The 15,339-nt window shown below is 47.5% G+C and overlaps 1 protein-coding gene across 6 annotated transcripts in view; it reads right to left on the reverse strand.

Moving 5' to 3' along the window:
• Positions 1-3,200, reverse strand: part of LOC119331440 (transcription initiation factor IIF subunit alpha-like) — a 15,900-nt gene extending 12,700 nt beyond the window's left edge. For 2 of the 6 annotated variants that reach the window (XM_037604603.1, XM_037604610.1), the window contains exons 1-3: positions 2,828-3,200; positions 1,572-1,730; positions 1,200-1,351 (exon numbers count right to left, since the gene is read on the reverse strand). In XM_037604603.1, the coding sequence (XP_037460500.1) occupies positions 1,200-1,351; positions 1,572-1,730; positions 2,828-3,157 (641 nt within the window). In that variant the 5' untranslated portion in view covers positions 3,158-3,200. The remainder of the gene's footprint in view (positions 1-1,199; positions 1,352-1,571; positions 1,731-2,827) is intronic. The other 4 variants (XM_037604628.1, XM_037604599.1, XM_037604623.1 and 1 more) reach the window with 4 other exon arrangements.
• Positions 3,201-15,339: the final 12,139 nt, after the last annotated feature.

Genomic DNA, 15,339 nt, shown 5'->3' on the forward strand with positions numbered 1-15,339 from the left:
ATGCAAAGCGTATGCAATAGCATTGCATTTGAAGAAGTGTAATACTAAAAAAAATGATAATCCAAATCCGCGTCTTGAGTGTCGTTGTAGCATGAAGAGTCTTCAAAACCTGTCGAGTCACCAAAGGGGATAAAGAAGAGATGGCACATCAAGAGGAAGACACCACATCAATTGAAGATACAAGTATCAAGAGAAGATGGGTTGTCGAAAGAAGATGGCACATCAAGAGAAGAAGCATTGCTTAAAGAATCATGACCCATGAAAACTGACGGCGAAAGAAGCTCGGCGGCAAGAGAATGGGCTTAGATCAACAATGCAAAGAGAGGTCACAGAAATCCTATACAGAGGACAATGACCAGAAAAAGGCTGACGGACATAGGTATGGTGGACTCACATGACATGAGAAAACACAAAATATCAACGGATTTGGTGGACACAGCGGAAGAAATAGAAAACTAGCCTGCCCAAAAAAAAGGAACACCCTAGATAGAAGTAGATGTAGGAGACCAGCATCATCCAAGCAGCAGTGAGAGCAGCACGCAAGTAGCAGCAGTAGCCAGGAAAACTAGCAAAGGATGAACCACGCACGTGGCAGCAAGCGAGCAGGCCTGCGGATGCACACAGCTAGAGCAGCGCGCACAGAAGCAGAAATTGAGCAGCACGCTGTGCAGTAAACTGTCAGGCATGCACGCTAGCGGAGGAGAGCTGCGTGGAAGCCGGCCTGAAGGAGGAAGGCAGCAACGTGGGTGGAAGAAGCAAGCTGGCAGCTGAGCTTCACACCCCTGTTGACGGAAGACAGCAGGCGCGTCCTGCAACGAAAAGCAGCCGCGGGCGTTACCATGTCCAACCAGATCGATCTTGGTCGGCTTGAGGAGCAGCCTTCGTGCGCAGAGAGTAATACTCCTTAACAGTACCATCAGGAGCAGCTCCAATGGTATAGACCAGTAGCAGCACCCATACTGTTCTATCTTTGACACTTATCTCTTGTTAAGACAAAAGGAAATTATTTGAGTGAATTTGTTGCAGATAGTAAACTCACAACATTGAATTTTTGTTTAGATTTTGTCAAAAAATTCACTTGTCAAAGTTGTAACAATGGACTGTCATGATTGACTCTCGTTTTTACCTTCTTTTTACTACAATCCTGATTTGGGCTAACATAATGAAAAGCACGGCAAAATGTGGAACAAGTGTATTACCAGGAACCAGCAGGAAATGCGTGAAATTCCTTGCCATGCAACATTAACAAATAGTATGTAGCTGTTGCTGACTGTGATCCCTCCATGTGACCTTGAAACTGATATTGACCAGTTTCATCTTCCAAAATCCATGGCTTCCTGTTGTATTTCTCCTGGAGTTTCCAAATGTAAATCCACATAGTTAGAAGGGCCAACTGCACAAACTTAGAACTTCAACTCAAAACAGATCATTCTCGATCAAATATTATCCAGGACATGGCAGAGAAATTGATAACATTTGGTTCAAGCATAGCAAAAATAACTATGATACCTCTATTGTACTGGAATAATTGTTGAATAAATAATGATGAATGATGATCCAAAAGTACATACCAGCATTTTGTCAGTAAGCTGCCGTCCTTGCAGGCCTTCTTTATGAAGAGACCATTTGTTCTCAGCATTCTTTTTCTTTGAGAATGGCGGCAAACCAGTTACAAATCTTCCAATAGAGAATGCCTTATCTGTGCTGGCATTTGCCCGCACATTGTATTCCTGAAAGAGAAAGATTCACAATGAGTACATCATAGTGTAAATAGACGAACCACATAGCTGATCCGCCCTGTTCCCAGAACTGACATAACTCACAATTTGTGCTGCAGACAGCACATAATATGCAACTACAATTTTCACAACAATAACTGCATAGTACACATGAAGAGCTTGCATAAAGCTGTGAAACTAACTACACTGTGAACACTGTGAATAGGGGTGGGGGTTAGGGTGTGCCCTAGCCCCTCCTAAATTAATATTTTCACCTTTTATGTTTGATGGTTGTAGTCTACATCAATATTGTGTAAATGGTTTGTACTGACATTTTTGTATGCGAAATTTGAGATTGAGGTTATAAGTAACGACTCAAATAGAAGTGGAAAATTAGAAAATTCCACTGATTCATTATAACACACTTCAAGAAACATTAGCAATCACTCCCATGTTTGCACTTCAACATCCCCAATTATCCACAGCTACCCTAGTGCAACTTCTCACTGGCACACTAAACCAAATACTACCAGTTGGTTTTTCGTCCGATTTACCATCCAAAGCTCTAGTATAAACAGATGAGTCATGTAACTTGTACAGGGCTAAAATTTCAAAATCAAAGCCAATCAAGTTCTTTTGGTCAAGTCCCAAATCCATTTTCTTCTTCTTCTCATACATAACATAAGCAGCCACAAGATCCAGAACTAAAAATAACCATTCTTGCATATAGTTCCAGGTAACATGAATTGCAGCAGATCCAGACAAAATTCTCTTCTCAATTTGTGCCATCATCTTAATTCTTTATTTTGAAATTGCAACTCGAACTAATATTATTATCGTGGCCATTCTTTATTACACGAAGATCTGAGAAATAGCAGTCATTTTCTGTTCGTAGTGTAGTGAGAAAACCTTGATTGCAATCCATGGCATACTGAGCAACATAATTCAATTCATCGGAGCGTCAAAACAATGAACCGCATAATCCAGCGCACCAATCCCACAGACATAAACCACATCCGGCTACTGGAGCAACCGAACGCCGAAACCCTAGATCGAGAGCGTTCGCGCCAACGGCGATCACATGCACGCGGAAACGAACGGATCCATACCCGGATGAGGTTCGTGATGGGCGCAGAGCAGACGAGACATCGGGCGCGGGAAAGCGCCATGGACTTGCCGCAGGAGCTACAGAGCGTGGTGTGCTTGCACCCAGTGCCGTAGAGGTCCGACGTGGAGCCGCAGCCCTCGCACGCTGACTTCAGCACCAGGTCTACGCTCCCCATCGCGGCGGGGATGAGCAGTGGGCGACGGGGCACGGACGGCGGGTTAAGATGCCGGAGACGGATGGTGCTCCGGTCCGGGTCCGGGTCTCGCCGAGGGTGATTCGCAAAATGAAATGGAGATGGGTTCGGCTCTGTTGAATAACATTTTCTCAACATAGTACTTCCTCCATTTCATAGGGTGTGTTTGGTTTAGGGGCCTTTTTGGTTCTCGCCCTGCCAAGCACAAAGTGATGCGCGTGCCTAGAAAATTTCTGCCTGACCAGGTATATCATGTTTGTTTTTTAAGATAGTTTACCAGGCTTGCTGCGTGGTAGGTATATCATGTTTGTTTGTTGTTCATGTCTGCAAAGATCAATACTAAAAAATAAGACATGGCCCATAGCAGAATATGCTGATTGAAGTGGAATCAGTTGCTAGGCAGCACCCAGGCAACCTATTTCCAACGCCTGACGCAAGCTAAACAACATGCCTGGGTTAGGGGTCACGCTAAGTAAGACGCTGACATCACCAAGTCAGGCTAGTTTGCGCTTATCTAGACAGCATCCAAACACTACTCTAGCAGTTTTCAGGCAGAGGTCAGGCTAGACGTGGCAGAGCGAGGATGCCAACCAAACAGCCTCTTGGTCATCGTAGAAACTATGGAATGTAACGGGTCGTTCTGTACCCAGGAGGCTAATCCACGTGTTTGGTTAGGCTAGTTATCAGCGGGAACCATATGACACTAGTCTATGTTAGAGCATCTACAGTCGGACATAGCAAATATGACACCTTAACCCCCCCCCCCCCAACGCGCCCGGTCAGTAACCGAGCGTGTCCGTTTTGAACCCCTATTTATCAGTCCGCGCAGCCACACCCTTCATTTTTTTTCTCATATGTCCGGTCACTTACACGTGATTGGTGGAGATGAAGAGAGAGAAAAAGAAGGATTAAAGAAAGGGAAAAGGTGGTCTGGGGTGGGGTCGCGTCCTACGTGACGGAATGCCCGGGCGCACCTGGGCGCATCCGCAAGCCCTCATATCCTCCCCATATTTGACATGGATATGAGGAGTCCGGTTGGGTCACGTTTTTCCTTCTCTCTCCTGTCTGGTCACTGACAGGGCGCGTCCGCAGGCGTATGGGAGATAGTTTGAGGCGTCCGGTTGTAGATGCTCTTACTTCCTTCATCTAAATGCATAAGGCGTCTAATGAAAATTTAGCATTTCAACGTGATCATTACACTAGCGGCTTCTCCCAATTTTCCAAGCTGAGCAAATTGGAGTCATTATTGTCATTGGTTTTTTATTTAATATTCTCTGTCCAATCTTCACGCACCTAGGTTGTGATGCAGCTCCTTAGATGCCCTATGCGTTGTGTTACTTGCTAGGTTCCTCCCAATATGACCAGCCTAAGGCTGAGAAGCATAATGCAGTCGTTCTTGAAACGAAATACATTGCATATAGATTATTTTTAAAAGACAAACCTTGCAAATTTTGACCGCATTTATAAAGAAGATATTTACATCTAGAATGTAGTTTCATATTTTATATATTTGATATTATAGATATAAATAGTTTTGTCTATAAAATTGGCCCAAGTTTACAAAGTTTGACTTTTTTCTAAAAGTATGCACTACATTATCGGATGGAGGGAGTAGTATTTTCTACTTCTCTATCTCACGTAAGGGCATCTCGAATGCATTTCGAACGCTCAAGTCACCCGCAAACATATAGAAATGGACTGAGTTGTCTAGACGCACTTCGCCACCAACATGGTACCCTAGCTATCTGTTTATGCGTGGTAGACCAAAATTTCGCAAACCGAACACAAACTAGGGGGCTTTGCGGGCATCTAGATCAATACCATGTACGCGTCCGACAGACTGTTTTCACCCAAAAATATATCATGCGCTCTCCCGCATGAACGCGCCTCGGCTCTATGTGTCGCATTCATGCTGGTCCAAAGAGGACACGACTGACGGTGTCTTGGACTAGGGGGCTAGGCACATAGGCCTACCAGGCATGGGCCGGGCTGAGGACCCCAAGAAGTCCAAAGAATGGCCCATGTTTGCCCCACGACGTACTCAAGATGGAATCCGCCGAAGACTTGGCGCATACTTCAAGAAATGTTTGAATCATCGACATGCTTATCCCTTGATGTAATGTGACACCCCCGATTCAATCGTACACTAATCATACACATAAATGTGTACGATCAAGATCAGGGACTCACGGGAAGATATCACAACACAACTCTAGACACAAATAAAATAATACAAGCTTTATATTACAAGCCAGGGGCCTCGAGGGCTCGAATACATAGCTTGATACACAAGAGTCAACGGAAGCAACAATATCTGAGTACAGACATAAGTTAAACAAGACTGCCTTAAGAAGGCTAGCACAAAAGCAACACGATCGAAGAGGCAACACCTCCTGCCTGGGACCTCCTAAACTACTCCTGATTGTCGGCGGTCTCCATGTAGTAGCATCCATCAGCGGTGGCATCTGGCTCCAGGGATCCACCATCTGGTTGCATCAACCAGAAAGAAGAAAGAAGGGGGAAAAGGGGTAGCAAAGCAACCGTGAGTACTCATCCAAAGTACTCGCAAGCATCGGATCTATACTAAGTATGCATTTGTATCAAATGGAAGGGTTGTATCTGTGGACTGAACTGCAGAATGCCAGAATAGAGGGGGAAAGCCTAGCCTATCGAAGACTAGCATCTTCACGTAGCTCCGAGCATCTTGCAGCATGTAGAAGAGTAAAGAATAGCAGTTTATATTTAACAAGCATGTTGTAACAATAATGCCCAGAGATCCTTCCTCAACTCCCTATGAGAAAGCAATCCCGGAGCCACATATCTCAAGTATCCATTTGTAGTTGTATAAGATCAGGATATAAGTCTGAACATCTGTTACCGTGGACACGGCTATTAATAGATAATCTTCCCTGCAGGGGTGCACCACGTTACCCAACACGCTCGATCACTCTGGTCGGACACACCTTTCTAGGGTCAATGCCCGCCCTCAGAAGATCAACACGTCGCAGCCCTACCTAGGCTCAGCAGAGAGGTCCCCGCCGGTCTACATCCTAAGCACTCCGGGGTCTTGGGCCCATCGTCCGCAGCACTCCGGGTCGTTGTGTGCAGGGTGGATACCAGCACCGCCTTGGATGGTCAGCAAGATCCAACCGTGCCACAATGCTGAACTGGACGTCTGACAAAGCTTCGGCTGATACTGCGATGTCGAGGCCCATATCTATTATTGCGTGGTGGTTAGTGCGTAAAGGCCAGAGGCCAACTCAGAACAAATACCCAAACCATAGTGTATTATTAACTTGCGGAGACGAGCAGAGACTCACGATCGAAAGTGACCCCGTCGCCCCGTCTCGTGGACTTACGACAAGGGCCTAGAATGCCCGGCCGTGCCACGTCATTATCTTGCGGGTGCTCTCCGGGCCCGCCCGACTTTCACCAAGGTCTCAAGTAAAGTCAAGGTAACCGTGTGTCCAAACATCAAGGGGAAAACCCGAGGAATCACCCATGGAGGATTCCACTCAATGTAATCATCAAGGTGAACGTAAGAGGGACCACCCTCGAGGTTCACACTTGAGGTGTTGAACGACAGAGCCATATCAGGAATGGTGAAAGAGGAAATCACCCTCGATGACCACGACCGAATAGCCACACTACAGAATTATCATCAGGAGTGCGTTATGAGGGATCACCCTCGGCACTCGATAGTAGCTCTGCAGAGTCGAGCAACAAAAGGGGCGTGATGTGATGTGAGGTGTCGGGCTCTGGTCGTCGATCACGCTGATCGAGTCGTCGATGATGAAGCAGGGCAACAAGGACAAGTACTGTGGGTCACTGATGGATCACTAACCAACCTATACTAAGTAGTTTAGGATAAGCAGGTAAGGTACAATGAGCAGGTTACAAAAGTAGGCTATGCATCAGAATAGGAGCAAATAATAACAGTAGCAAAATCTAATGCAAGCATTAGTGAATGGAATGGGCGATATCGGGATGATCAAAGGGGGGGCTTGCCTGGTTGCTCAGACAAGAAGAAGGGGTCGTCGTCGACGTAGTCGATCACGGCGGCAGCAGCGGTAGTCTCGGGGTTTATCGGAGAGAAGAGGGGGAGAAACAGTAAATACATAGCAAGTAAGAGCATAACAGGACAACAGGGAGAGCTAGACGCGTTCTAACGCGGTACTACACGATACCGGCGAAGGGGGATAACATCCGGGAATGTTTTCCCGAAGTTTGTATTTTCCGGACAGATGAAACGGAGGGGGAAAGTTGCATGTTCGCTATCCTAGGAGTGTGCGGCGGACGAACGGAGGGCGTATTCGGATTCGTCTCGTCGTTCTGAGCAACTTTGATGTATAAAACTTTTTCATCCGAGTTACGGATTATTTTAAATGATTTATTAAAGTTTTAGCAATATTCTGAAATTATTAATTTAATTTGAATTGAAAAGCTAAAATGCTATGTGCACCCAGATCTGTGTACACAGAGATGTACCAGAGGGTGGCATGCGGTTCTAGGGGGTCCCAGTTGACCAGTCAACAGGGGGTGGGGCCCCTGTCATTGACAGCAGCTAAACTAACAGGATTAGTTAGTTAACTGGTTAATTAAGCAACATTAATTAAGTTAATTAACCATTAAATTAACTAATTAATTGAATTATTTATATAAATGTATATTTTTAATCGTTTTCAGGGCGTGGGCCCGTTCGTCACTAGCACTAGGCCAACTCAGCGGGGCGGGTTAACGGGCGGAACCCCGAGGTCGGGCGCAGGCCTCCGGGCGGAGAAGCGGGGCGGGGCGAGGCCGGCGGGGCGCCGACAGCTACCAGCAGCGGTGAGGGATGGCAGTGCAGGGCGGCGACGAGCCAAGGCACGACCGGCAAGCGGGGCAATGGCGGACGACGCGGGCATCGGGCGCGAGCGCCCATCAAGGGCGAGGCCGTGGCCTCGGCTGGGCTTGGGCGGGAGCGGACAGAGGCCCGGGCGACGTCGGGCGCGCGCTTGGGCACGTCCAGGGAGCGGCGCACGCGGCCGGGTGCAGGCGCGTGCGCCAGCGCGGTGGCGCCCGGGACGACGAAGAGAGAGGGGGAATGGAGACAGCGTCTGCGGGGGCGCGCGAGGATGGCGGTCGGCAGCGGCGCAGTCCCGAGCAGTAGCAGGGGACGGGGCCCTACGACGGAACAGAGCGGAGAGGAGGGAAGACGCTCACAAGAGGAACGTAGGGCACAGGGCAGCGGGCTCGAGGAAGGTTGGGGTGGTCCGACGACGGCGGGGACGAGGCAGACGACGACGACGGGGACGAGGCAGTCCAGCGACGGCGCGGTCGCGGACGAGGTGGCAGGGGACGGCAATGACGTTTGGCGTTGATCCGCTCGATGCGCCGACTCCGAGCTCCATCCGGGGCTTGTACCGACATGGAGGAGGCCGGTGGAGCCGTTGGATGCGTCGACATGGTGAGGGGGGGTCGAGGCCGCGGCAACGGCGCCGACGGTGCTCCGGCAGAGAGAACTGAGAGGGAGAGAGCCGAGCGAGGGAGGGAAAATATCTGGGGCTGACGAGGATGAGGCCGAGCGGGAGACTTATCCCCTCGGCGGCGTGGGTTGTTCGAGTGGGCCGGCCTGGCCGACCAGCTGGATGGCCAGTTGGGCCACGAGGCCCACTAGGGGGTGGTGGCCTTTTCTTTTATTTTATTTTTTTTATTTGCCTCTGTTTCCTATTTAAAAGAGCTACTGAATTATTTTTGTTAAATGTGGCACTTTGCACAAAAATAGATAGGAACAAAGTGAAGTTGCATAAAAAGTTTGGGGTCAGAAGGAGTTGGCTAACCATTTTTAGAAATTGGAAAGGCCAATTTAATTATTGTTGGACCACAAGATAAAAACCTAGGGGCATTTTGGGAACTCAAATGAGGTTGGTTCCAACATGACAAATATCCAGGGATTATTTGCCACACTTTGAACATTTTAGTTTTCATGTTTGGCAATTTGAATTTTGGACTTTGATTTGAATTTGAAATTTGAACCGTTTTTGAACCAACATGAGTTTAACAACAGTAATCATGATGATGTGGCATCATTGGGAGGGAATTACTGTAGCTTAATTATCCGGACATCACAATTCTCCTCCACTACAAGAAATATCGTCCCGAGATTTAAGGGGGAGTAAGGAGGGAAAGACTCGGGAAGAACGGAGCTCAACACAAGGTAGGTACTAGGGGGCTATCTTAGTGAACGTGGCATAGAGGCATCTATCGAGTTTGAAATATAAGAAAATCATCGAGAGCAAGGTAAGAAGGTGCAATAAGAAGTTTCAACCGGGTAGGCAATTGCTTGATGTCTGCAACAGAGTGCGAAAGAGGCTCAGAGCATCGAGAATAAGTATTGCATTTGATACCAGAACAGATCACAAGGAAGATGGCTCGCGAATTACATACGAAGCCAAGCCCGAGGGATAACTTAGAAAACAAGGATGTATAGGAGAGTCAAGTTTCGATCTTGTGGAACTGTGGGTTATGGGCCCACCATGTGGGTTAAAAGCAGGAAGGGTGCTAACATTTTGTACGGCTAAGGTAGCAAGGCATGTCAGAGGACAACCTGTCAGTTATGTTGGCAACAACATTGGTACCAAGGGCGAGGGACGAAGAGAACCATTTTCTTGCTCGTTAAGACGAGGCAGACCAATAGGCAAAGTTCTCGTCCATCGGTTGCTACCGAAATGTCATCAACAATAGTAACAAGGTCTTACAGACAGAGCTTGTACACCGAGGTGTTACATAAGCAGGGAATTATCACTGCTTAGGTATGTTAGGTTCCAAGAAATGTTAAACAAAACAAGGGAAAAGGGAAGTGTAGACTCGAATCAGTTAAGGTGCCCTCGAGTGTCTAACAACTCAGAACCCGTGGAAAATTTGAATCGGCGAGAAATAATAGTTGTGGAAGAACTCATCAGAAGTTACGTAGTTCCGTGTTATTCTTGAGATACCAGTGGGTAATACTCGAAGGTAGATCAAAGTAGAGGTTGGACTGGTGAAATGATCTGCAGAAGACAAGTACTTTAACTCGTCCGAGAAAAGCAATTGAAGGATAACAGTCATGGTCGGAACCATGGTTGCAAAGGACCAAACATAGATACAAGATGAACTTATCACAAGGGGATTATTAATATTGCAAGAAGCTTCCATGATAAGTTCCACATCGTGTCCATGGTCATGAACACAAAGTTCAAGGTCGACTCCCACTTCTCCAATGCATAACCTTTCATTCACTTCTCGCTTTCGATGAAGTTGTAGTGTTGATATTTTATTTGGCTAAACACCAGAAGAGTAAGACTCACGAAGACTCTCGGGTTCAGATGGATTAGGGAAGGCGTAGGTTCAACCCATAGGGGCATCTTAGGAACCTATACCGCAACTTCAGGAGTAATCAACTCAAGCTCAATAGCAGAGTTTGGTTGACAAGAGCGGGGGATACAATTTACCAAGGCATTATGTATCCGAGGAAAGGCTCACAAGGTTAGTGAATATGAAGAACGTTGTCGGATAAGACCGAACAAAAGGTCTGGTGGTCCACAAGGGATCTGATGTGAGCATCGATACTCACCCAAAAGAAGAAATAATGCAAGGATATCAGATTATAGAAACAACTGACTAACTCAAAGCTCGAAGGCAAAGGGAATTATGAGTTCCAAAACGGGGGATTAGAAGAAGAGACTCTGATCAAATACAAGTAAGTTGAATAGACATAGATCGACAATCAATCAAGGTTTGATTTGTCGAGCACCAGCTCATGTCAGGGGCAACGTCTGAGCCGAAGGGAAGAATTCTAACTTTGTCTGATGATTGCAAGCATTCACAAACATATTGAATCAAATGCTCAAAATTAAAGATGACAAAGGATACTACTGAATATTGCCAGACATATGGAAACATCCACAGTGCCAGTAGACAAGGAGGAGCAAGAGAAATAGGTTACTAAGGATTTTCGGAAGATCAGATAATATTCCAAAGAATTTTGTGAAACAAAGAACAACTATGGACGAACGGATACTCGGCAAGCGCGAGTAATTATCCGCAGGGGTATTCATGTGGCAAAGAACTGCAAGGCAGTAGGCTCAACGGATTCTCAGGACAACAAAGAGTAATTCAGGGCATCTTGTAATAACAAGAGCAACTGGGGATGAAGGTACGAACGACAACGTAGGTAGTTACTCATAAGGATTTATCGGTGGTAGGGATCGCAATGACAAAGCGTATAAGGGTCTCGGTAAAACATCGGAGAGTATCTTCAGAATCTTCTGGTGCACCAAGCAATCATCTGGAGTGAGGGCTCTCCGGGAGAAAGTATTTACGAGAACCTAGAGTTAGAGTTAATAAAACCATTTAACCCGAAATAGAAGAGAGATTAGAATCCCAGAATATATACGAGGAGTAAAAGATCCTAATACCACCCAATGGCAACGTGGGCCCGTAAGCCACACAGCCATGTTAGCAAATCAGTTTTTCAAATACTAGACTCAACTTCGGCCAAGGAGTTGGAAAGGGGGATCCTACAGGCAGTCGGCTCTGATACCAACTTGTGACATCCCCGATTCAATCGTACACTAATCATACACGCAAATGTGTACGATCAAGATCAGGGACTCACAGGAAGATATCACAACACAACTCTAGACACAAATAAAATAATACAAGCTTTATATTACAAGCCACGGGCCTCGAGGGCTCGAATACATAGCTTGATACACAAGAGTCAGCGGAAGCAACAATATCTGAGTACAAACATAAGTTAAACAAGACTGCCTTAAGAAGGCTAGCACAAAAGCAGCACGATCGAAGAGGCAACGCCTCCTGCCTGGGACCTCCTAAACTACTCCTGGTCATCGGCGGTCTCCATGTAGTAGCATCCATCAGCGGTGGCATCTGGCTCCAGGGATCCACCATCTGGTTGCATCAACCAGAAAGAAGAAAGAAGGGGAAAAAAGGGGAAGCAAAGCAACCATGAGTACTCATCCAAAGTACTCGCAAGCATCAGATATATACTAAGTATGCATTTGTATCAAATGGAAGCGTTGTATCTGTGGACTGAACTGCAGAATGCCAGAATGGAGGGGGGAAGCCTAGCCTATCGAAGACTAGCATCTTCACGCAGCTCCGAGCATCTTGCAGCATGTATAAGAGCAAAGACTAACAGTTTATATTTAACAAGCATGTTGTAACAATAATGCCCAGAGATCCTTCCTCAACTCCCTGCGAGAAAGCAATCCCGGAGCCACATATCGCAAGTATCCATTTGTAGTTGTATAAGATCAGAATATAAGTCTGAACATCCGTTACCGTGGACACGGCTATTAATAGACAATCTTCCCTGCAGGGGTGCACCACGTTACCCAACATGCTCGATCACTCTGGCCGGACACACCTTTCTGGGGTCAATGCCCACCCTCGGAAGATCAACACGTCGCAGCCCTACCTAGGCTCAGCAGAGAGGTCCCCGCCAGTCTACATCCTAAGCACTCCGGGGTTTTGGGCCCATTGCCCGCAGCACTCTGGGTCGTTGTGTGCAGGGTGGATACCAGCACCGCCTCGGATGGCCAGCACGATCCGACCGTGCCACAATGCTGAACTGGACGTCTGACAAAGCTTCGACTGATACTGCGACATCGAGTCCCATATCTATTCTCGCGTGGTGGTTAGTGCGTAAAGGCCAGAGGCCAACTCAGAACAAATACCCAAACCATAGTGTATTATTAACTTGCGGAGACGAGCAGAGACTCACGATCGAAAGTGACCCCGTCGCCCCGTCTCGTGGACTTACGACAAGGGCCTAGAATGCCCGGCCGTGCCACGTCATTATCTTGCGGGTGCTCTCCGGGCCCGCCCGACTTTCACCAAGGTCTCAAGTAAAGTCAAGGTAACCGTGTGTCCAAACATCAAGGGGAAAACCCGAGGAATCACCCATGGAGGATTCCACTCAATGTAATCATCAAGGTGAACGTAAGAGGGACCACCCTCGAGGTTCACACTTGAGGTGTTGAACGACAGAGCCATATCAGGAATGGTGAAAGAGGAAATCACCCTCGATGACCACGACCGAATAGCCACACTACAGAATTATCATCAGGAGTGCGTTATGAGGGATCACCCTCGGCACTCGATAGTAGCTCTGCAGAGTCGAGCAACAAAAGGGGCGTGATGTGATGTGAGGTGTCGGGCTCTGGTCGTCGATCACGCTGATCGAGTCGTCGATGATGAAGCAGGGCAACAAGGACAAGTACTGTGGGTCACTGATGGATCACTAACCAACCTATACTAAGTAGTTTAGGATAAGCAGGTAAGGTACAATGAGCAGGTTACAAAAGTAGGCTATGCATCAGAATAGGAGCAAATAATAACAGTAGCAAAATCTAATGCAAGCATTAGTGAATGGAATGGGCGATATCGGGATGATCAAAGGGGGGGCTTGCCTGGTTGCTCAGACAAGAAGAAGGGGTCGTCGTCGACGTAGTCGATCACGGCGGCAGCAGCGGTAGTCTCGGGGTTTATCGGAGAGAAGAGGGGGAGAAACAGTAAATACATAGCAAGTAAGAACAAATACCCAAACCATAGTGCATTATTAACTGGTGGAGACGAGCAGAGACTCACGATCGAAAGTGACCCCATCGCCCCGTCTCGTGGACTTACGACAAGGGCCTAGAATGCCCAGCCGTGCCACGTCATTATCTTGCGGGTGCTCTCCGGGCCCGCCCGACTTTCACCAAGGTCTCAAGTAAAGTCAAGGTAACCGTGTGTCCAAACATCAAGGGGGAAACCCGAGGAATCACCCACGGAGGATTCCACTCAATGTAATCATCAAGGTGAACGTAAGAGGGACCACCCTCGAGGTTCACACTTGAGGTGTTGAACGACAGAGCCATATCGGGAACGATGAAAGAGGAAATCACCCTCGATGACCACGACCGAATGGCTACACTGCAGAATTATCATCAGGAGTGCGTTATGAGGGATCACCCTCGACACTCGATAGTAGCTCTGTAGAGTCGAGCAACAAAAGGGGCGTGATGTGATGTGAGGTGTCGGGCTCTGGTCGTCGATCACGCTGATCGAGTCATCGATGATGAAGCAGGGGCAACAAGGACAAGTACTAGGGATCACTGATGGATCACTAACCAACCTACACTAAGCAGTTTAGGATAAGCAGGTAAGGTACAATGAGCAGGTTACAAAAGTAGGCTATGCATCAGAATAGGAGCAAACAATAACAGTAGCAAAATCTAATGCAAGCATTAGTGAATGGAATGGGCGATATCGGGATGATCAAAGGGGGGGCTTGCCTGATTGCTCAGACAAGACGAAGGGTCGTCATCGACGTAGTCGATCACGGCGGCAGCAGCGGTAGTCTCGGGGTCTATCGGAGAGAAGAGGGGGGAGAAACAGTAAATACATAGCAAGCAAGAGCGTAACATGACAACAGGCAGAGCTAGACGTGTTCTAATGCGGTACTACACGATACTGGCGAAGGGGGATAACATCCGGGAATGTTTTCCCGAAGTTTGTATTTTCCGGACAGATGAAACGGAAGGGGAAAGTTGCATGTTCACTATGCTAGGAGTGTGTGGCGGACGAACGGAGGGCGTATTCTGATTTGTCTCGTCGTTCTGAGCAACTTTGATGTATAAAACTTTTTCATCCGAGTTACGGATTATTTCAAATGATTTATTAAAGTTTTAGCAATATTCTGAAATTATTAATTTAATTCGAATTAAAAAGCTAAAATGCTATGTGCACCCAGATCTGTGTACACAGAGGTGTACCAAAGGGTGACATGCGGTTCCAAGGGGTCCCAGTTGACCAGTCAACAGGGGGGTGGGGCCCCCTGTCATTGACAGCAGCTAAACTAACATGATTAGTTAGTCTAATTAGTTAGTCTAATTAGTTAGTTAACTGGTTAATTAAGCAACATTAATTAAGTTAATTAACCATTAAATTAACTAATCAATTTAATTATATATATATATATATTTAATCGTTTTCAGGGCGTGGGGCCCGTTCGTTAGTGGCACTAGGCCAACTGAGCGGGGCGGATTAACGGGCGGAACCCCGGGGTCGGGCGCAGGCCTCCGGGCGGAGAAGCGGGGCGGGTGCCCATGGAGGCCGCAGCCTGCCTGGGGCGGGGCGAGGCCGGCGGGGCACCGGCAGCTGCCAGCAGCGGCGAGGGATGGCAGTGCAGGGCGGCGATGAGCAAAGGCACGAGCGGCAGGCGGAGGCAATGGCGGACGGCGCGGGCATCGGTCGCGAGCGCCCATCGAGGGCGAGGCCGTGGCCTCGGCTGG

This window comes from Triticum dicoccoides, chromosome 1B (assembly GCF_002162155.2).
Source record: "Triticum dicoccoides isolate Atlit2015 ecotype Zavitan chromosome 1B, WEW_v2.0, whole genome shotgun sequence".
Taxonomy (NCBI): Eukaryota; Viridiplantae; Streptophyta; class Magnoliopsida; order Poales; family Poaceae; genus Triticum; species Triticum dicoccoides.